We start from the raw sequence: 23,409 nt of genomic DNA, 5'->3' as shown, positions 1-23,409 counted from the left end.
ATAAGTTTTACAGACTTCAATATCTGAGGAAACCTGGAATGAAATTTTTAAACTGGTTAATACTTCATTGCTATGTGCTTGTCATTCCCTCATACTATTTAAGGTGGTACATAGAGCTCATATGACTAAAGATAAGCTATCTCATTTTTATTCAGATATATCTCCCTACTGTGACAGATGTAATAATGGAGAAGCCTCAGTAATCCATATGTTTTGGACTTGTCCGAATCTTGAAAAATATTGTAAGGAAGTTTCTCAAACTTTTTCCTTACTTTTTAAAGTCAATTTTAAGCCTAACCCTCCGACAGCCTTATTTGGTATTGTTGTAGGACAAGATATTAAGCTGAAGGCATCTGATTTACATATTTTGGCCTTCAGCTCTCTTATAGTTAGGACACTTTTGTTTAAATGGAAAGATGTTTTTCCTCCTGCTCATGATCAATGGTTGTGCGACGTTATGTCATGTTTAGATTTAGAGAAGATTCGTTGTTCAATTTCTGAATCTCGTCAAGACTTTCAAACATTGTGGGGACCTTTTCTGAATTATTTTCAAAACCTTCAATTTGTTGTTTAAACTCAGATGTTGGCTATTATTAATTTTAATTACATGAGAAGGTATTTTACCACCTTTTCTCCTTAATGATCAGCTTCTGTCTTGATAGGGGTTATATTCTCTTTTTTTTGTAATAAATATATTGAACAATATTAAACTACTGATTAATTTATATGAACACGGGGTAATGAGTTTGCTATTATGAACAGATATAATGTAATTGGTAGTTTTTTTTTCTTTTTTGGCCTTTTATATACACTTTCTTGTACTCTGTATTCCCCTACGTAGAAACTAATAAAACTATTGGAAAAGAAATTGGCCATGTACAGCGGTGCGCAGCACCATACAACACTAATTCGGTTACACTGGGGTTTCATCCCTGTCACTTGGTCCATTCCATCCAAGGGTAGCTTACACAACAGCAACCTTTCACCATGTTTGCAAGGAGTGTTTGTGTTATTTTAAAGAATACCCAAAATGAACAGGTGCCAGTCCATGGAGTCTGGCATTGAGTCCCCCAACTTAGGTTGTCTTCACTCCTGCAAATGTACCTTCCCCCTCAAGCTTCAACCTCATCCCCTACATGGTTTAAGGCACTTTTCCAGCTTATGACCCTACCATATGTATGTCTCAACCCTGTCATTTTTCCACTTATTTATCCATTCAAACCCTGCACAACCTCTATCAAACTTCTCTCTTCTCCCCTTCCTTCAAGCTCAATTCCTAGCCTTCTGCTTCCCTAACTTACCCCTGCATGGTACGGACTAACCCAATTTCCTTAGCAGACTCCTTTTTTTATCTAGCGCAAGGCCAGTCCAGTCATACAGTTGAACCTTTTGCTTAGTTGGATTTCCAGGAATTAAGTTCTTGAATAACAGTTCTGTTAGCCTACCATGCAGTAACCATTCAACTTCTTGGCAGTAGTCTTCATAATATAAAGAGAAACTGATGAAAATGTAAAAGAAAATTATTAGCCTAGTATCAGAACAGAGATTTCAAGCAAGGCTTAGAAAAGTGGGGCTTCATTCTCTTTACATTTCAGGACCTTAAAGTGTCAAATCTAAATTACTCTTTTTATCCTTGGTTCAGTTGTATCTGTAAAGGTCACTTTGACTTTTCTATTTAGAAATTATTGCGAAATGCAACTTTCATGCACAAGGACAATGGAAGTACAAGTGGGCTAGATGTGCAGCTGTTCAATGAAGTACATTTCATCAAATCCATTGGTGTATATGATCTCAACAACTCTTAATTGCCTACTGCCTCAAAATCTACCTCAGCCACCAGCCCTCTAGGGAATTCCAAAGATTCTCTAAGCTTAGGGGGTCTTTCCTCATCACATTCTGAGTGGGTGGCCTCTTCGATTGGTGGACTACAAATTTTTGTCTTGCATGGTGGTTGGGTAGGGGGAGGGTGCACACACTAATAATCTAAAGCCTTTGATCAAGTCCATTAAGTGCAGGGGTTCCCATTCGGGAGTCCAAGGTTTAGTGCAAGATTAAAATCCAAACTCAAAAGCCAATCCACATGCTCAAACCAAACCCAAAATCAGTCTGAGCTCTTGTATTTCCCCCACCTCTCTCATATCTGGTCTGTCCCAGCTTGAACATTTTGGAGAATATCACGCCCAACACTGATAATGAATAAACTAAACTCCGCAACCAATCCTGGATGAAGTCTTTTATTCATTCCCCTCATGACAAAATTTGCTGGCCGGTGGTGTAGTGGCATCCGCACCAGACTTTGAGGTGTGTGGTCCTGGGTTCATATCTGGCTGGTTCCTTGCATGCCTCTGAGTCCAACATATAATTGTCTGTAACTCCTGCCATCTGCAACGGGATCCCACCACCAAGCACATCTTTCCCTCCCTCCCCCACCCCGCTTTCTGCAGGGATTGCTCCCTACACAACTCCCTTGTCCATTCATCCCCCCCCGCATCCCTTCCCACCGATCTCCCTCCCAGCACTTACCCTAGTAAGTGGAACAAGTGCTACACCTGCCCTTACACTTCCTCCTTCCCCATCATTCGGGGACCCAGACAATCTTTCCAAATGAGGCAACACTTAACCTGTGAGTCAGCTGGTGTGATATACTGTGTCCGGTGTGGCCTTCTATATATTGGTGAGACCCGACGCAGACTGGGAGACCATTTCACGGAACACGTACACTCTGCCCACCAGAGAAAGCAGGATCTCCCAGTGGCCACACATTTTAATTCCGCGTCCCATTTTCATTCCGATATGTCTATCCACGGCCTCCTCTAATGTCAAGATGAAGCCACACTCAGGTTGGAAGAACACCACCTTATATTCCACCTGGGTAGCCTCCAACCTGAAGGCATGAACATTGATTTCTCTAACTTCTGTTAATGTCCCGCCTCCCCTTCTTACCCCATCCCTTATTTATTTATTATTTCCCTCCTTTTTTCTCTCTCTGTCCCTCTCACAATCACTCCTTGCCTGCTCTCCATCTCCCGCTGGTGCTCCCCTCCCCCTTTCTTTCTCCCTAGGCCTCCCGTCCAATGATTCTCTTCTTTCTCCAGTTCTGTATCCCTTTTGCTAATCACCTTTCCAGCTCTTAGCTTCATCCCTCCACCTCTGGTCTTCAATCATTTTGGATTTCCCCCTCCCGCTTTCAAAACTATCTCTTCTCTCGGTTAGTCCTGACGAAGGGTCTTGGCCCGAAACGTCAACAGTGCTTCTTCCTATAGATGCTGCCTGGCCTGCTGTGTTCCACCAGCATTTTGTCTGTGTTGCTTGAATTTCCAACATCTGCAGATTTCCTCGTGTTTGCTTTCCATCCATGATGGGTTGAACATCGAGCTAGTAACCCAGCCTCATAAAAAAGACAAACGCTAGAGGAACAGCAAGGTTGCCCCCAATGTTCCACATGACGTAGAGAGCAACAACATGACAAAATGTCACCATGTTGCCATGGTACTGAGGCAAAATTGAAGGCAATGCCAGCGTAGGGCCTATTGCAGACAATGGTCCCCATTTACTCTCATGCTATGTGTCACTGACTACAGCTCACACCCAGTCAAACCCAAAAATAACTCCCAACCACATCACATTGCTCATCAGATCCTGCTGAAAGGCAGAGACCCACATCTTGTCAGAGTCAAACTGACCCAGATAACAAAGCCTCCAGCACAACACAAGTTCAACTTGGTTTGGCAGAACACAAGACCTGAACTGATTTCACCTAAATCCAATACATATTTACTCATGAAAACTCACAATGGTAGATAAGATGCCTCTGAAAGCATTTTAACGAAAGGACACTGTATGACTTTTCCCAGGCCAATAGCCATGTACTAAAAATATTGTTTATAAATAACCAGGCATTTAAGCTATTAGGATAGTAAAAACGAGCAATGTTCAGCATTTTATTTGAAATATTCAACTATAAAAATGTAATACAAATTCTATTAAGATTTTACTACAGATAATCCTGAGCAGTGACTGTTTCGGAAACCTCAGTTGGTATGTTGTTCAAAAAGGATAAATAACCCCAGCTGCTATAATGGACAGTAGGCAGTTACCTAATTCATGCGGAGGAAACAAAAATGAAATGTTTTGGGTTCACATTAACATTTAAGATTATAGAAAATTGTTCCACTCAATTCAAAACACACATGAAATACAAGCAAAAAAAATCCCATCTGTGTCATTATTGCAACTAGTGTATAAATAGGAACACAAGTCCATGTTGAAAACAACAAGCACTGAACAAAAAGGGTGACTAGTCCCTCAGACATCAGAAGTCCTGTCGAATATTTTCTTTGTTCTCATCCCCTTGCTGTTGTTTCATCTTGTTTATTTCACCTTCAAGCTGGACAATTGCTCTCTCGATCTCGTAGTTCTTGCTGACTAATGCAACCCAGCTGAAACAGAACAGAGTGAACATCTGTTAATTGCCCAACTATTGAAAGTGAGATTTATTGCTACTGTTGGGAATATGGCTGACCACTCATTTGCTTACAGCATTCAATGCATCTGCTCAATAAATGTACAGCATTGGCCATGATGAATTATTTTCCTAGTATCTGCATCCAACATTCTCAGTACTCGCAGAAGCAAATTAACTTTTTAAAACAATACATATACTCAAGGAATGCCAACATTTATGGGTTGCAGTATTTCCACGCAAACATTAAGGTAGTGATTAACAGTAGACAGATTACTTGGCCACAGCTGTACAAAATACAATAGTGCCCATTTTCCTGGTTGTGTTCTGTCTTTCCCTACTCTATGGGACTTAACGAGACAGAACCAGTGCTAATTCAGGACAAAACAGGGTGTAAAATTAGGACCTGGGAAATACACCTGACCTTCACAACACACTGCCAACAGACCCCTGGCAAACAGGGAGCTGATAAACTAAAGTACCAGCAACAATGGATAACAACCCTCACCGTTATTCAGTGAATCGTTTTTTTTTTAAACATTGTAAAATGTCCTGAGATCCTTTACTTAGTTGAAATTATCAGGAACTCAGGGTGCAGTGATGGTTCAACATCCATCCCATCAACATCCACCTTTAGTTTTATCATGTACTCAAATTTGTTTCAGTCCAAGCTATTTTTCATCCTCTGGTAATGAGTTCCATCTTCTCCAAGAAATATCTGCTTCCTTTCCAGTTAGATTTACAGCTCAACATTATTACCTTCATTATTTCCCTTTTTTGTTGATATTTTAATACCTCCCCTTCTGAATACATTAGCTCATGTAGTACCACCAGGATGTGAGTGAACTGACTGATGTTATTCTGATCGATGTTACCCAGGTGCTGGATTGAGTATCAGAGAAATGAGTCTGCCAAAGTACTCCTTTAATTGCAGGTACTTTGATGTGCCAACTGACAAGACATGGGCTCAGCTAGACCACTGTGCCAAGTTCTACCATGTTTTTTTTGAATTGTGGGGACATTCTAAGATTTATCATTCAAAACGCGTTTCTGTTACAGCACAATAGCAGACAGGATGCAACAATAATAACAGGGCGGTTTAAAATTAAGAGCCATACAATTAGCTATGTTCCCACTCTATAAGCTCAGGCTTCACTGCTACACAAAAACAAATCCTATCACTGAGAAATGCTGGAAATGAGCATGTTGCATTTAATTATGCTTATGGATACCACCCAGTACAGGACAAAAAAATTTGCATTCTCTAACCAAAATACTCAAACAGTTGATGTTGTGGGCCAAGACCCTTCATCAGGACTGGAAAGGAAGGAGCCAAAAGCCTGAAATGTCAACTGTTTATTCATTTCTGCAGATGCTATCTGACCTGCTGAGTTCCTCCAGCATTTTGTGTGTGTTCCTCTGGATTTTGTTTTACCAAAATTTTCAAAGATTCATTTAATGTCAGAGAATGCACACAGTATACAACCTGAAATTCATACACTTCAGACATCCACAAGAGACTCCACAGAATGAATGATAGAAACATCGAAGCACCAAAGCCCTCCCTCGCCCACCCAACAGCAAAAGCATCAATCCCCACCTTCCCCCCAAAATGCGCCAGTGGAAACACTAACCCCCCCCCCCCCCCCCAAGCAACAGCAAAAGCCCTCAAAGAGACTTTGTGTTTACTCAATAAATAGACTAAGATTATTAAAGCCAGAGCTGTTCTGTTCTACTTCTGTCCAAGTCAGTACCTCTTACAGTTCCCAAATGCAAACATCCAGAAGGGGGCCTATGAATCCTTGCCATGCTCTGCTCTCACCCCTTCTCATCCCAGGCAGCGCAAGTAGCAGGGACAGCCACTTTGATCCTTGCCTTCCTCCCCACCAGACTCTGCATTCAGTGGATCATCTTTCACTGTTTCTGCCAACTTGAACAAGGTCCACTAAGACAGCTTCCCTTCCCCTTTCAGCAGTTTGAACATCAAGTTTTCCTCAATGAATACTAGACTACTATGGTACAAGAAAGATGCTATACATTCTGTACAGATGCAGATAATCCAGTTGTAATCCTTTCCAATTGCACAATTAACAACCGCATCAATGCCAAGAATCCAGGCTGAGATGGGTAGAAATATAAGAATGAGAAGACTGAAAGCAATCAGACAGGAAAGTGGATTTGGGCTGAACATAGATCAGCTGTGGCCTCACTGAATGTAGAAAAAAAAATTAAGGCATTGCCTGACTTACTCCTGCAGCCATCTTACATTTTTTTTTAAACAAAGTGCAAGAAGTTTCCCAGACAGTCCTCCCTCAGTACCTTCCATCTCCTTTCCCCGGCTGCCTGTAATTCTACTTTCCCTTCCCACTTTCCTTATCTTCCAGTAGTCCAGCCATCCTTATCCTTTCCCCAACTGCTTATGATCCAACCATCATCCCGTACAGTCCAATGAATAGCCCCTTCTTAGTTTTCTATAATCAAACCTTCACCCAGCCAGGTTTCTTGTATCCTTTCTTATATTCAGCTATGTTAGTTCCATTCAATGCAACCATCCTGTCTCAGCCTGGGCTTCACTACTCATTCTCCACCCAGTTACAAATTTTACTCTCACCCTCCACTCACTACCTCCATCCTCAACATATTTGCTATTTGAAATCTGTTCTCCATCTAGTTCCATTAAAAGACATTAACCCCAAATCTCAACAGGTCCTCTCTTCAAATAGGAGCTTGAATCTGCAGAACACTTTAGGGGAGTTGCTTTGCCTAGATTATGGCGACCACTAGTCCCTAGCCACAGTGTCATCTTGGACGCAGTGGCCTGTTGCAGCTGCTCAGGGGAGAGAGTAGGGGCTTCTGCCGGGCCTGCTGGGTTGGGAACTGGACCCTCCTGTCAGTGCTGCACTTTGGTGTTCAGTGCAAGAACAAGCTGGACCAGGACAGTCATGGCACTCGGGGTCTTGGGCTATATATTTTTTTCCTTTGTGACTACATGTTTTTCTGAAATCGTACCCATATATGCTATTTGTGGTATGTGCTACTGCAGTGTGCTATTGATAATGTGTTTTGTAACTTGGCCCCAGAGGAATATTATTTCATTTGGGCATATCCATGATAATTAAACTCAAACTTGATTATTTCCAGCTTGCTATTATTTTAGATTATCTTCATTTGCAGTGTTCTACTTTTGGATTACCCTCAGCATTTCAACAGTACCATCTCAGCTGCTACTACTTGGGAGTCTAACTACTGGTACTCCTCTCCCAGTTTCTCACAACCCAACCACCCTTTGTCCATATGTTCAAAGTTCAAGTTCCAAGTAAATTAAAGTACATAAACAGTACTGTGCAAAAGTCCTGTAAAGTGAAGATGCTTTCAAAAATAATGAAAAGCTTCTAAAAATTAAAAAGAACATTAAACAGAAAAAGCTAAATCAAATCAATATTTACTGTAACCACCCTTTGCCTTTAAAACTGCATCAACTTTCGTGCAGTTTTATAAGAAAATCAGCAGGTAGATTATTCCAAGCATCTTGAAGAACTTGCCACAGTTCTTTTGCAGATTTTGGCAGTCTCACTTGTTTCTGTCTCTCCAGGTAATGCCAGACAGTCTGGAAGATGTTGAGATCAGGGCTCTGTGGAGGCCATACCATCTGTTGCAGAACTCCTTGTTCTTCTTTTCATTTCAGATAGTTAAAATGGTATTGTGAGATGAGAATCTGCTTATACATCTCAGCATTGAGGATTCCATTAATTTTGACCAGATCACCAGCTCCACATGCAGAAATGCAGCCCCAAACATGCAGGGAAGCTCTACTGTACTTCACTGTTGTCTGCAGACACTCATCCATGCAGCACTCTTCAGCTCTTCTATGGACTGACCAGTTGTCTCCTGTTTGAGCTAAATATTTCAAATTTTGAACTGTCAGTTCAAGAGCTCTTGCTACAATTTTTCAGCATCCCCACTTCCTGGGTTTTTGTGTGTAGGCGAGTCTCTTGACTTTTGTTTCCACTTCGGAGGAGTGGCTTTTTGGCAACAACTCTTCCATGAAGACCACTTCTGACGAGACCTCTCCTAGCTATAGAGGTGCATACTTGGATTCCAATGGTTCCTGAGAGTTCAGACCCGATGGTAGTGCTGGGCTTCTCCTGATTTAGAACGGATATCAGTTCAATGAATCTCTTGGTTGCTGCACCAGTTTCTGTGGCTGACCACTGCATTTCTGCTCGTCAGCCTTGCCCGTTTCTTTGAGATTCTCCAGTAGAGCTCAGACAGCACATCTGTCTGCCGCAAGATCTCTGTTTAGCAGAGACCTTGCTGAGGCATGATGACCACCTCATGGCTTGTTACTATGCTCACTCTTACCATAGTCTAAGAATTGATGACTTGAAGGTTAACCCGGCACATCTGGTACACCCTCACCTTTTACTGTTGTTGTCCTTCACCCAGTTTGATTCCTTCTACACTCATTTCTATTTCAATTAATCAGTTCAGTTCATTGTCATTGATCATTGGCACTTATTTTTATTTGGGTTATACACTTAAAAGTAATCAAGTTTTTATTTGAAAAGTGGAGTAATGACATGGTTAAGATTTCTACTGCTAATGCTGCGGGGTACTTCATTTAGTAGCTTTCTGCAAAAGCAGTGTGCTCTGTTGGTAGAATGTTTTGGTTTCAGCTAAAGATAAGGGGCTATGATGTTCAACTTCGGAATGTTGCGTCAGCCAATCAAGATGATGGAATTGGGAGAAAGCTGTGGGAGATCTGTGATGGACACGGGTGGGGGGGAGTGTCATGGTCTTTTTGGTGGGAGATACAAAGACAGGATCACGAATGACGCCATGTACATATTAGACTGGTTTAACTGTAATGGGTCTTTCTTTTATTTTCTTTCTCTTAATAAATGTGATAAAGCTGAAGATATTAAGTACATTTTCTTTAAAATTGTATGCTGTGTATGATCTGTTACTGTATTTCTTGCCAACTGACGATTGTGTATGAGCAGTATTTACACAGGATTCACTAAAATTGGGGTTCCGTTAATCAAAACATCCCAACTTTCCTGTTTGGTTGAACCCCAAATCATACCGACCCTAGACGTATATTGTTGATAAAACACGGCCTTCTCACCGCCGAGTCACGTGGCTGTTAGGAGAGCTGACTAACGGGCCAAGTTTGCACATGAGCTCTGTTTAGGTACTGCAGTACTCTATTAATATCATTTAATGAAACAGAAAAATTTCTCCATAACATTTAATTTTTTGGAAAATGAATGTTTGGAAATTTGCAATTTGTTCTTTTCTACTGATACACTAATGCTGAAAATAAAGAAAAAATAAACATCTGAAAACAAAGCTTATATAAATGCCTAGGGTGCCCAAGACTTTAGCAGTACTGTATGTCACTATATACAACCCTGAGATTGGTTTTCTTGCAGGCATACTCAGTAAATCCAAGAACCATAATAGAATCAATGAAAGACTGTACCCAAAAGTAAGAAAGCACCAATGTGCAAAAGACAACAAACTATGCACATACAGAAACAAAAAAATTAATAAACAATAAGTATCAAGAAGCTGACATGGAGTCATTGAAAGTGAGTCCATTGGTTGTGGGAACAGTTCAATGATAGGTCAAGTGAAGTTATCCCATTGGTTCAAGAGTCTGATGGTTGAGGGGTAATAACTGTTCCTGAACCTGGTGGTGTGAGTCCTGAGGCTCTTGCACTTTTCTCACAGCTGCCATCAAGAAATTGTTGCCTGTCTTGTGTGGTGAAGGTCCTTGGTGATGGATGCTGCTTTCCTGTAACACTATTCCATATGGATGTGCTCAATGGTGGGGAAGGCTTTACCCATTACTTTTCCATTCAAGGGCATTGGTGTTTCCATACTAGGCTGTGATGCAGCCAGGCAATATACTCTCTACTACACATCTATACAAGTTCGTCAACATTTTATATGTCATAATGAATCCTCACAAACTCCTATGAAGTAGTGGCACTGCTGTACTTTCTTTGTAATTGAACTTCTGTTCTGGGCCCACGATAGATCTTCTGAAATGATAACACCGAGGAATTTAAAGTTGCTGACCCTCTCCACCTCTAATTCCCCAATGAAAACTGGCTCATGGACCTCCAGTACCCCTCCTGAAGTCAATAATCAGCTCCTTGGTCTTGCTGACATTGAATGAGAGGCTTTTATCCTGGCACCACTCAGCTAGATTTTCAATCTCCCACTATATGCTAATTCGTCACTACCTTTGATTAAGCCAACAACATGGATGTTGTCAGCAAACTTAAGTTGGCACTGCAGCAGTGCTTCACCTCATGTCGTAAGTGTAAGCAAGTAGAGCAGGTGGTTAAACACATGGCCTTATGGTACATCTGTGCTCTGGAGATTATGGAGATGTTGTTGCCATACGTTCTGAGTATGCATGTGAAGAAATTGAGGATCCAAATGTTCAAGGACGTATTAAGGCCAGGTATTGAAGTTTATGGTTAGTTGTGAGGATACGATAGTTTTAAATGCTGAGCCGTTGTCAATAAAGACTACATCTTTGCTATCCAGATGTTCCAGGATTGAGTGAAAGCCAATGAAATGCCATCTGCTGTGGACCTGTTGTGCCAGTAGGCAAATTGGAGTGGATTTAAATTGTACCTCAGGTAGGAATTGATGTTTTATCATCAACTTCTCAAAATACTTCTTCACAGTGGATGTAAATGACGCTGGACAATAGGCAGGTTACTACCTTCTTCTTAGGCACTGATATAACTGCAGCCTGCTTAAAGCTGGTGGATACGTTAGACTGCTGATAGGGAGGTTAAACATATCGTTGAACACTCCAGCCAACTGATCAGCACAGGTACCCTATCTAAGCCATGTATTTTCTGTGGGCTTGCCCTCCTGAAGGTTCCTCCATGCTTTGATAGTCAAAGTAAACACAGAAGGCATTGAGTTCATCTGGGAGTAAAGCCTTGTTGTCACTCACATCACTTGATTCGCTTTGAAAAATGCAACAGGATTTAAGCTCTGTCACAGCTAGTGAGCATCCTTCAGTGGTTCAAGTTTAATCCAGAATTGCCACTTCATCTGCAAGATGGTTTTCTGTTGATCATACCTGGACCTTTTGTTTCTTACTTGGTTGCCAGACTTGAATGCCACTGATCTGGCCCTCAGCAGATTGCAGATCTCATAGTTCATCCAGGGCTTCTGGTTGGGGAATTCTCTGAATGATTTTGTGGGGACACACTCAATCTATGACTGTTTTTATGAAGTCTGTGACAACCATGGTGTATTCATTCAGATCTTCTGATGAGTCCTTGAACATGGCCCAGTCAAACAGCTCGAAGCAATCCAGTAGCTGCTCCTCTGCCTCCTGCGATCCCCTTTTTGTTGTCCTAATCTCTGGAGCTTTGTTCCTTAGCCCCTGCCTGTATGCAGGTAAAACTGGTCTGATTTCTTGAAATGTGATGTGGGCATGGAACAACAGGTATTCCTCACCTTTAATTCAGCAGAGATTTCTTCTAACAAGACTGAATAAAGTACCGACTATAATTTGAAACACACTGGGGTTGACAGTTTCTTGTTTGGTGATGACAGCATTCAATATCTTTTGAGTGCCTGGTTACTCGAGTGTCAGCTTTTGGTGATATGTAAACTGCAGTCTGGATCACTGAGAAGGACTCTTTTGTTAAGTCGGAACTTAATCGTTTGATGCTCTAGATAGGGGGAACAAGAGTACGACAAAACCACCACATAGGAGCACCAGAAAGTTTATCATGAAACACACCCCCCTCACAACATTTTGCTTTCTCCAAATCAGTTCGGTCCAATCTGAGTATTGAAAAAACCCTGGGGTCTTACTGATGCATCAGTAATGTCTGGAGTGAGCCATCTCTCCGTGGAATACAATGCAGCAATTTCTCTTTTCCCTCTGATACAGCAATCTTGCCCTTGGGTCCTCAATTCTGTTCTCTAGTAAATGAACATTTGCTAATGAGATGCTGGGTAGAGGGGTACCTCATTCCTCGGTTTTTCAACCTGGTTTGGAATTAACCATTCTTCTCTCACTTTTGACTGTGGCGATGTACCTTTGTCTGCTTAAAGGTGCCATACCTGCATGCTTGAGAGTTATGTCCAGAGTATTCCAGAAGATCACAAAATTGGTAATTCATTAAGGTGGTTCAAAAATACATTGCTTAAAGGGAAATTATATGCTGCAGATTTCAATATTCAAAAGAGATATATTTAGAAGTTTTGCATGCAGCCTGCAGCATGTTGCCATGGTTCACTGGCGCCATCTTTGATCAATTATGATTTTGCCTATCCTCCTCCTTCCCATACATTCTAATGATTTAACCTTTGGCTCTATTTTCCCATTATATTGATCTGATCTTTTACGTGGCTTTTTGGCTTGACTATCTCCGTCCTGGCTCCGAGTTATCAATCCAACTCCCCTCTCAGTTTGCTCCCTTTCCCCTTTGAACTAACCATCTGCTCTCCTTTTGATATTTCGTTTCCTCCCAATTCTCTGGCCATATTCTTTAGTTCTTTAATTCAATTCGCCTCTTCCTCCCCACTTTTTCCATTTATCTTGCTGTCATCAGTTCCTCTCATTTTAACCACCCTGTCCTCATTCTTTGATCTAACCATCTTGTCCCGGTTCCCAATAATTTAATTATTGCCTCATTTCTTTTGATCTTTTCTTTTCCCTTCTCCTACTTTCTTTTAAATCAGCAGCTTCACAATTTGTTTTAATCTGTCATACTGCTCCCTTCCTTTCTGCTCTGGAACCACTCCATTTGTCCTGACCATTCAGACAATCACATTATTCCATTTCTGTGTGTTAGGATCTGCCACCTCACTGCAGTTGGTCAGCACATTCCGTGCTGGTGCAGAGCACACATGGCCCATGAGCCAGTCTTTCCAAACTGGTAATTCAGTGACAAGCTAATTGATTTGCTTTTCATATGTGTGAACTTTATGGGTTAGATTTCTGCACATTCATTTCCAAAATAAATAAAAGATACTTTGAGCAGAAGAAAGGCTACTTTACAATACAAAGACAGATTTTTTTGTTTCACTACTAAATATATTACTTACACTTCTCTACAATCATACAAGTATTCATCCTCAAGGAAATCAAGTTTTCAATTTACGTTTACTGAAGCATTCCAAATTTACTACTACTGGAGGTGGCAGAAATTTCAGAGAATTGTGCTGGACGCGGAGACGGGTGGGATGGTAGGCGAAGACTCCCACCACCCCACTAGCCTTCACATCCAGCACATAATTCTCCAAAATTTCCGCCACCTCCAACTGGATCCCACCACCAAGCACATCTTTCCCTCTATCCTATAATTCCTGCTTTCCACAGAGATCGCTCCCTATGCGACACCCTTGTCCATTCGTCTCTCCCCACTGATCTCCCTCCCAGCACTTACTCTTGCAAGCAGAACAAGTGCTACACCTGTCCCTACACCTCTTCACTCACAACCATTCAGGGCCCCAAACAGTCCTTCCAGGTGAGGCAACAGTTTACCTGTTAGTCTGTTGGGGTTATATACTGTGTTTGGTGCTCCTAGCATAGCCTCCTGTATATCGGTGAGACCAGTGTACACTGGGAGACTGCTTCGCTGCCGAGCATCTATGTCTGTCCGCAGAACAAAGGGGATATCTCAGTGGCCACCCATTCTAATTCCACTTCCCATTCCCCTATGTCCACCCACGGCCTCTTCCACTGTTGTGATAAGGAAACACTTAGGTTGGAGGAACAACACCTTATATTCCATCTGGGTAGCCTTCAACCTCATGGCATGAACATCGAGTTATCAAACTTCCAGTAATGCCTCCCCCACGACCCCATCCTGCTTCACCATTTCCCATCCTCTTTTCCCTCTCTCATGTTACCTTCTTGCCCGTCCATCACCTCCCTCTGGTGCTACTTCCCCCTTTTTCTTTCTTCCATGGCCTTCTGTCTCTTTCACCAATAAACTTACTCTTTGATTCATCCCCCACCCCCTCAAAGTTTCACATATCGCCAGGTGTTTCTCTCTTCCTTCCCCCTACCTTTCAAATCTACTCCTCAGCTTTTTTTCATCAGTTCTGCCGAAGGGTTTTGGCTCAAAACGTTGACTAATTTTTTCTATGGATACTGCCTGGCCTGCTGAGTTCCTCCAGCATTTTGTGTGTTCCTCAGATTTCCAGCATCTGCATATTTTCTCATTTGTTATCTGCTATTCTGTCCAGAAGCACACATCCAGCACAACAACCGCCCCCTCCTAAACCTCAGACTCACAAAATTCAGGAAATAAAATGTGCAAACTCAATTAGGACACAGATGCATGGCCTTCAACAACAAATTGCCTGGGAAATAATTGCAAATTAGTAAGTATCAGCTCCTGCTTTTCTGCAATTGGATGGTTCTTTCATGGTGCCTCACCCTCCATTTATTCATTTATATATCCATTTTTCTTCATGATTACATGTGATGGTTATCTAAGAATCACAAACTTCAAATTGATCTGCAAATATGGTAAATTACATAACTCAGCTGTGGACCACAGTCAGATTTCCTTGCCTTGGTTTGATATGATGCAATGAGGTTTTGTAGGAGCCAGTCAATTTTGAGAAGACTTGAGGGCCATCTCTTCCCAACAGTGTACCACTGTACCCCCACTTCTGGAAGTCTGTCCTTTGATGGACCAATGTGGGTTATAGGCTGAAAGTCACGATGTTGTTACTGTAATTGTCAGAGTTTCTTTCAGCGCTTCTGGAACGGCACTTTAAATTATATAAAAGTCATGCTGGCTGGGTTGGCTTTATATTTTCTCACACTGGATGAACCACTCAGTGTTGCAGTCAGGTTTTGTTTTAGGTTTTCTACAAATGAATGGCTTTTCAAGCAAATACAAACTATAAGCACCTTTCTAACTGCTGTGGGTCTGAAGGAAGAAATAGAACATTTCAAACAAGAACAGTTGATTTTCTTCCCCAATGTGAAGCAAACATGTTTTTTCTTTTTAAAAAAAAGTGCACTTGGTTGTTCTGTCCTCACCAATGCTGAGACTAACATTTTGTTCCAGATTATAACCAGATTTATGTTCTCCAGATGCCACGATGGGAACTGAATTCATCTTCAGATAAATCCAGGGTGCTATTAGTCTTGCTTTGCACGTTTACATTTAACAGACAGCCATGTTGGAGGAATTCATTCATCAGCTCCATCAGAGGCACAGTATGTTTGCTGTATGAAAGGGATATGCACGTAGTGTTACTTTTTTTCCCTCGAGTCAGTTGATCATGCACAAATCTTGACAGTGGAATCAGATTTATATTCACACTGGCACTATTTTGAACTGAGAAATAAGCAAACTTGCAAAACTATGTCAAGATGTACAAGTTGGCAAATGTACCCCTCAGCCTTTCAATAAGTACAGCAAATTCTACAATCCAACATCATTTCACTCACTTGGATTCCATTTCTCGAAGTTTACTGCCAGCAGCAAGCTGGTCGTTTTTCCTCAGCCAGTTTAGGTCTTGAATTTGTTTTCTGAATCAAACAAAATTGTGTACACAAAATTAGGAAATTGATAATGTTGACTTAAAGAATTGTTCCTCAAAAATGGAACTGAGAAATAGAGGATTTTAATTTTTGATTACCATTTAATGACATTAGGAAAAAGTGCTTGACATGACACTGGCCTATAATCCCTTCCACATAATACATTGAGGTGACACTCAAGATTTATGCTCAGATGGAATCAACAGGCAAGGTGATGAGACACTGGAGATCACCTGCTGACCTGCACCATAGTCAGCAACTTCAGTATAGAATAAGGGGGAAAATAAATGTATAAGTTAGAAGGAAAAAATCCAACACTTTGAGATATTACTCCCATAAATTATTAACTTCACAAAAAAAATATAAATAAATTCTTTTTCCCAGATACTGGGGCCACAAGGGCTTTAGAAAATTTGCCAAAAAATGCATGCAGTTTGCAGACTAGACATCCAACCAGTATAGAAAACAACACAAAAATAAATCAGGAGAAAATACTTCCTCACTGCTGAAACAAGTCAGATCAATCTCTGCCAAACCACCACAGGAGTGTAATACACATAGCAAATACTGGAGGAACTCAGCAAGTCAGGCACCATCTGTGTAGAGAAATAACCAGTCGACGTTGTGGGCCAGGAACTTTCATCAGGATTGGATAGGAAGGGGGCAGAAGCTAGAATAAGATGGTAGGGAGAGAGGAAGGAGGACAGGCTGGCAGGTGATAGATGAAACCAGATGAGGGGCAGGGTGGGATGAAGTAGGAAGCTGGGAGATGATAGGTGGAGAAACTAAAGCGCTAAAGAAGGAATCTCATAGAGGACTGGCAGTACACTCAATAGTTTGAATTTCACAACTTAAGTTACCAAATGCTTCCTTCTAGTCCACTAATTGTTTATTTGCCATGCTGAATTTAAGAATTTACTGTGCACATATATAAAGGAAATTCAGTACAAAAACACAACTATGTATTGAAATATATTTCAGAGTTCACATTCAAAACCAAACATTTCAGCTTTGCAAAGGTTTTTAAAATGTATTATTCTGCTTGATACCATCCAGCCCTTTTCTGAATTATGATCCCAACTCTCCAAGCAACTTTATCAGCAATGAACAACGTACATAATTCTGTGCTTAGTTACAGAAAAATAATAAGCAAAAAACTGCATATAGAACACAATAATATGTTTAACACTCCTAAAGCTAAGCATTCTCCCAATCATTTTTCCAAGGAACTCATAGCAATATTTCATGCAACACACCCGAGAAGCAGAAGCAGTAAAACATTCTGGAGCATTTAACATGATGGTTTTTGATAAAATCATTCAGATTAAATGCGCACTACAAACAGCAGCACACAGAAAATGCTGGATGAACTCAGGTCGGGGAGCATCTACTGAAGGGGATGTACAGTTGACAATTTGGGACGACCCTTCATAAAGTCTCAGCCCAAAATGTTGACTGTTCACTTCCCTCCACAGATGCTACCCGACCTGCTGAATTCCTCCGGCAATGAGTGCATTGCTCAAGATCTCCAGCAACTGCAGAATCTCATGTCTCTAGTTAAACCATTGAAAAATTTAATCTTTTATGATAGTGATCTGTCTCACTAACACTACAATCAGATGGCTGAAGCCAGAAGTTCTAAAAATTTGTACATGCTAAGGATTGTTGTGGATAGAAGAGATCTACTGTCTCAAGAGTAGATATCTTCTATCCATAAAGCCAAGGGTAAACAGCCATTCAGCATCTCCTTCAATCGGACCAACAACTTACACAGGAGTAACAATCACCAGACAGACAAAAACCACATGTAAAAATTGACACAACAGCAAAACTCCAAAATACTAACCTTAGTCTCTGCAGCTCCTTCTGAGCACTTTCAATCATCTGTACCAGATTGCTAATGACAAGGGAGAAAGGAAAGGTGAAAAAGAAATTTTAAAACGCTTGTAAAATTATTATTTTGTTACCAACTAATCTGTTATGAATTGGATGAACAAATTTCCTCCAACTTCATTGACTTAATGCTCTGCCAGCTTGAGTACCACTCATCTCCATTTTTGGCACTGTTTCTGCTTATCTACTGTTGAACTTTCATCTTAGTCATTGGTACTACTAGCCTCGGGTATTCCTACATTTTTGTGTCTGGCCTCATAGGAAAATTACCTTTCTGAAATCCTGAGTGTTTATAAGCCAGCTGACCAGGCAGTAACTGCTATACTCCTTTTCACATACTGGACCAGTTTCCATGCTTGCATCATGGGTAGGAGCCTGCGTAGCATTCAAGATATCTTCAAGGAGCAGTGCCTCAAAAAGATGATGTCCATCATTAACCCCCACTAACCAGGACATGCTCTCTTCTCACTGTTACCATCAGCAACTCAGGAACAACATCTTTCCCTCTGCCCTTCAATTTCTGAATGAACATTGAAACCATGAACACTACCTCACTACTTTTTATTATTTATGTTTTTGCACTACTTGATATTCATACACTTACTGTAATTCAGTTTTCTTCCCTATATTATCATGTATTGCATTGTATTGCTGCTGCAAAATTGACAAATTTCATGATATATGCTGGTCATATTAAACCTGATTCTGATGCAATAGTCTGGAAAATATGCTAGCCTAGCACAGAAATTCTCAGCCTTCCAGGTTTTCTGAATTTTATGGTACATTACATCTTACTTGAGCTCAATAAAAGTTCTGCTGCATGTATTCTAATTTGTACCATCCTGCTCAATTATCCTTTTGTCACTAACTTATACCATGGCTCCCAGTCGAGCAACACTAATATTCTTGCATAGTCTTTGAAACCACTTCATAGTCTTAATCAAACACCCAGACAATGAACTAATTCTGAAAACTTCAAGCCCTTCAGCTGTTTCCACTCTGAGATTGCTCAGTTCTGGTCACCGCACTACAGGAAGGATGTGGAAACCATAGAAAGGGTGCAGAGGAGATTTACAAGGATGTTGCCTGGAATGGGGAGCATGCCTTATGAGAATAGGTTGAGTGAACTCGGCCTTTTTCCCTTGGAGCGACGGAGGATGACAGGTGATCTGATAGAGATGTATAAGATAATGAGAGGCATTAATCGTGTGGATAGTCAGGGGCTTTTTCCCGGGGTTGAAATGGTTGCCACAAGCGGACACAGGTTTAAGGTGCTGGGGAGTAGGTACAGAAGAGATGTCGGGGTAAGTTGTTTTACTCAGAGAGTAGTGAGTGAGTGGATTGGGCTGCCAGCAACAGTGGTGGAGGCAGATACGATAGGGTCTTTTAAGAGACTTTTGGATAGGTACATGGAGCTTAGAAAAATAGAGGGCTATGGCTAAGCCTAGTAATTTCTGAGGTAGGGACATGTTCGGCACAACTTCATGGGCCGAAGGGCCTATATTGTGCTGTTGGTTTTCTATGTTTCTATTTCTTTGTTGGCTCCCAATTTTTTTTTAATCAGTCCAGAATGAAGCCATCCCTTAAGTGGCACATTCCCAAGGTTTGAATCTCCTTCCCTAAACATATTTGCCTTTCTTTTATGACATTCTTCAGAATCTTCGTTGCAACAGATCAGATATCTCATTTTGTAGCTTAGGTATCGAATTTTGGAAATTCAATATAGAGATTGGATCACGTTTGGTTATGTCTCTGAGTGAGTCCATCTGGTTCACACAATGAATTACAATGGTTACCCGAGGGCAACAAAACCTCTGAACACAATAGTGCAATAAGAAATGGAATGGGATCATTTAATTTTGTGTAGTGGTTTGTGCAACACTATTACAGTTTGTGGCATGGAAATTCGAATGTCAACTCCAACGCTGTCTGTAAGCAGTCTGTGTTCTCCCTGTGACTGTGTGGGTTTCCTCCAGGTGCTCTGGTCACCACCCCCCCCCCAGTCAAAAGATGTGCTAGTTAGTAGGTTAACCGGTCATTTTCAAGTGTCTTGTGATTAAGCTAGGATTAAATGTGGGTTGCTGGGTGGTGTGGCACATTGTGCCAGAAGGGCCTACTCCAAGCTGTATCTCTAAATAAATGTAGATTAAATTGCAGCAATCCCATCACTGAATGGGAATCTTGAGTCTAAAATTCAGTTCACTGAATAGCTAAAAAAAAATGTACAACTAATAATCTTAAATAACATTCGAGAGACGAGAAAAAGCATAAGGGTTATTAATCACATGAAAATGTGACTAAAATGCTTCAAAATAGTGTTCCATTTTAAACAATATTTTGTTTCTTTTCAAATGCTTCACTAAATTGAGTTCATTCAGAAGTTAAATTATGAACCTCTCCAAATTATTACACTAATAAGCATTAAATTAAACAGACTTAAAAGAAACCACTGATTCAATACAGAGCACTCTTCCTATACATAATTTAGTGAGACAACTCATGTTGAATCACTATATTGCTGCAGATACTTCTCATTTATTTTACTTCAAAACTGAATACCACTCAATGCCAGATAGCTCCTCTCTCATCCAAGAATGTCCTTAGCTCCAACTTGAAACAGAACCTATTACAACAGAAAATAAATATTCCTGATTCTGTCTGTGAACAACTTTTTTTGGGCTGAAGCTAAAACAGGAAGTGCTCAGCAGGTCAGAAAGCACCCATGGAGAATCAAACAAAAAAAATGTTTCAGGTCAGTATCCTGTCATGAGAACTGGGAAAAGTTGGTGAATAAACTGATTCATCTGGTTGAGGGCAGTCACAACAACCTTGCACTCAGTGTTAGCAAGAACAAGGAATTTACTGTGGACTTCAGAAAGGGGAAGTTCAAGGGATCAGCAGTGGAAGGGCAAGCAGTTTAAAGTTCCTGAGTCCAACACATTGCAAAGAAGGCACAAGACTGACTACATTTTATTAGAAGTCTGAAGAAACTTGATATGTCACCAAAAACTCTTTCAAATTTCTACAGATGTACCGTGGAGAGCATTCTGGTTGCATCACCATCTGTTATTGGGGACCGCTGTACAGGATCGGAAAACATAAACACTGCCAGCTCCATGATGGGCACTAACCACCTTAGCATCCAGGACACCTTCAATAGGTAATGTCTCAAGGTGGCATCATCCATCATTAAGGGCACCCCCCCCCCATCCCCCACAATCACCCAGGACCATAAGGACATAAGACATAGGAGCAGAAGTCAGCCATTCAGCCCATCGAGTCTGCTCCGCCATTTTATCATGAGCTGATCCATTCTCCCATTTAGTCCCAATCCCCTGCCTTCTCACCATAATCTTTGATGCCCTGGCTACTCAGATACCTATCAATCTCTGCCTTAAATACATCCAATGACTTGGACTCCACTGCCGCCCATGGCAACAAATTCCATAGATTCACCACCCTCAGGCTAAAAAAACTTTCTTCGCATCTCTGTTCTGAATGGGTGCCCTTCAATCCTTAATTCATGTCCCCTCATACTAGATTCCCCCACCATGGGAAACAAATTTGCCACATCCACTCTGTCCAGGCCTTTTAACATTTGAAATGTTTCTATGAGGTCCCCCCCTCATTCTTCTAAACTCCAAGGAGTACAGTCCAAGAGCGGTCAAATGTTCCTCATATATTAACCCTCTCATTCCTGGAATCATTCTAGTGAATCTTCTCTGAATCCTCTCCAACATCAGCACATCCTTTCTTAAATAAGGAGCCCAAAACTGCACACAGTACTCCAAGTGAGGTCCTACCAGTGCCTTATAGAGCTCTTATATTTTATTCCTCTAGAAATGACTCCCAAGTCCTGCTGCATCTCAGAACTGAATTCTCTCCCCATTTAAATAATAGTCTGCCCGTTTATTTCTTCTACCAAAGTGCATGACCATACACTTTCTGATATTGTAATTTGCCACTTCTTTGCCCATTCCCCCAATCTATCCAAGTCTCTCTGCAGACTCTCTGTTTCCTCAGCACTACTGGGCCCTCCACCTATCTTTGTATCATCAGCAAACTTAGCCACAAAGCTACCTATTCCATAATCCAAATCGTTGATATAATACGTAAAAAGAAGCAGCCCCAATACGGACCCCTGTGGAACACCACTGGTAACCAGCAGCCAACCAGAATGGGATCCCCTTATTCCCACTCTGCTTCCTGCCAATCAGCCAATGCTCAAAGCATGTATGTAACTTTCCCATAATTCCATGGGCTCTTACCTTGTTTAACAGCCTCATGTGCAGCACCTTGTCAAAGACCTTCTGAAAATCCAAATACACAACATCCACCTCATCTCCCTTGTCTAGCCTACTTGTAATTTCCTCAAAAAATTGCAATAGGCTTGCCAGGCAGGATTTTCCTTTAAGGAAACCATGCTGAGTTCAGCCTATCTTGACATATGCCTCCAGGTACTCTGTAACCTCATCCTTGACAATCAACTCCAACAACTTCCCAACCACCAATGTCAAGCTAACGGGTCTATAATTTCCTTTTTGTTTCTTTGCCCCCTTCTTAAATAGCTGAGTGACATTTGCAATCTTCCATTCCTCTGGAACGATGCCAGAATTTATTGACTTTTGAAAGATCATTGCTAATGCCTCTTCAATCTCCGCAGCTACTTCCTTCAGAACACGAGGGTGCATTACATCTGGTCCGGGAGATTTATCTACCCTTAGACCATTCAGCTTCCTGAGTACTTTCTCTGTCGTAATTGTGACTGCGCACCCTTGAGTATCTGGTATATTGCTGATGTTTTCCTCAGTGAGCATATGCAAAATACTCGTTCAGTTCCTCCACCATCTCCTTATCTCCCATTACAATTTCTCCAGCATCATTTTCTATCGGTTCTATATCTACTCTCACCTGTCTTTTACTCTTTATATACTTGAAAAAGCTTTTAGTATCCTTTTTGGTATTATTTGGTAGCTTCCTTTCATAGTTCATCTTTTCCTTCTTAATGACCTTCTTACTTTCCTTTTGTAGACTTTTAAAAACTTCCCAATCCTCTGTCTTCCCACTAATTTTTGCTTCCTTGCATGCCCTCTCCTTTGCTTGTACTTTAACTTTGACTTCTCTTGTCAGCCACGGTTGCATCCTTTTTCCATTCGAAAGTTTCTTCATTTTTTGGAATATATCCGTCTTGCACCTCCCTCACTTCTCGCAGAAACTCCAGCCACTGCTGCTCTACCGTCCTTCCCACTAGTGTCCCTTTCCAGTCAACTTTGGCCAGTTCCTTTCTCATGCCACTGTAATTTCCTTTACTCCACTGAAATACCGACACATTGGATTTCGGCTTCTCTTTCTCAAATTTCACAGTGAACTCAATCATGTTATGATCACTGCCTCCTAAGAGTTCCTTTGTCTCTATCTCTCTAATCACCTCTGGTTCATTAAACGATACCCAATCCAGTACATCCGATCCCCTAGTAGACTCAACAACAAGCTG

At 41.2% G+C, this 23,409-nt stretch overlaps 1 protein-coding gene across 2 annotated transcripts in view; it reads right to left on the bottom strand.

Annotated features, from left to right (window-relative positions):
• Window positions 1-3,906: 3,906 nt before the first annotated feature.
• Window positions 3,907-23,409, bottom strand: part of bcas2 (BCAS2 pre-mRNA processing factor) — a 41,269-nt gene continuing 21,766 nt past the window's right edge. The window contains exons 5-7 of one of the 2 annotated variants that reach the window (XM_059972686.1): window positions 17,869-17,919; window positions 15,930-16,010; window positions 3,907-4,439 (exon numbers count right to left, since the gene is read on the bottom strand). In XM_059972686.1, coding sequence (XP_059828669.1) covers window positions 4,313-4,439; window positions 15,930-16,010; window positions 17,869-17,919 — 259 coding nt within the window. In that variant the 3' untranslated portion in view covers window positions 3,907-4,312. The remainder of the gene's footprint in view (window positions 4,440-15,929; window positions 16,011-17,868; window positions 17,920-23,409) is intronic. The other variant, XM_059972687.1, reaches the window with a different exon arrangement.

The sequence above is a fragment of the Hypanus sabinus genome, chromosome 6, assembly GCF_030144855.1.
Source record: "Hypanus sabinus isolate sHypSab1 chromosome 6, sHypSab1.hap1, whole genome shotgun sequence".
NCBI lineage: Eukaryota > Metazoa > Chordata > Chondrichthyes > Myliobatiformes > Dasyatidae > Hypanus > Hypanus sabinus.
Note: the sequence above shows the minus strand (reverse complement) of the source record. Positions and strands in the feature narration are given on the sequence as shown.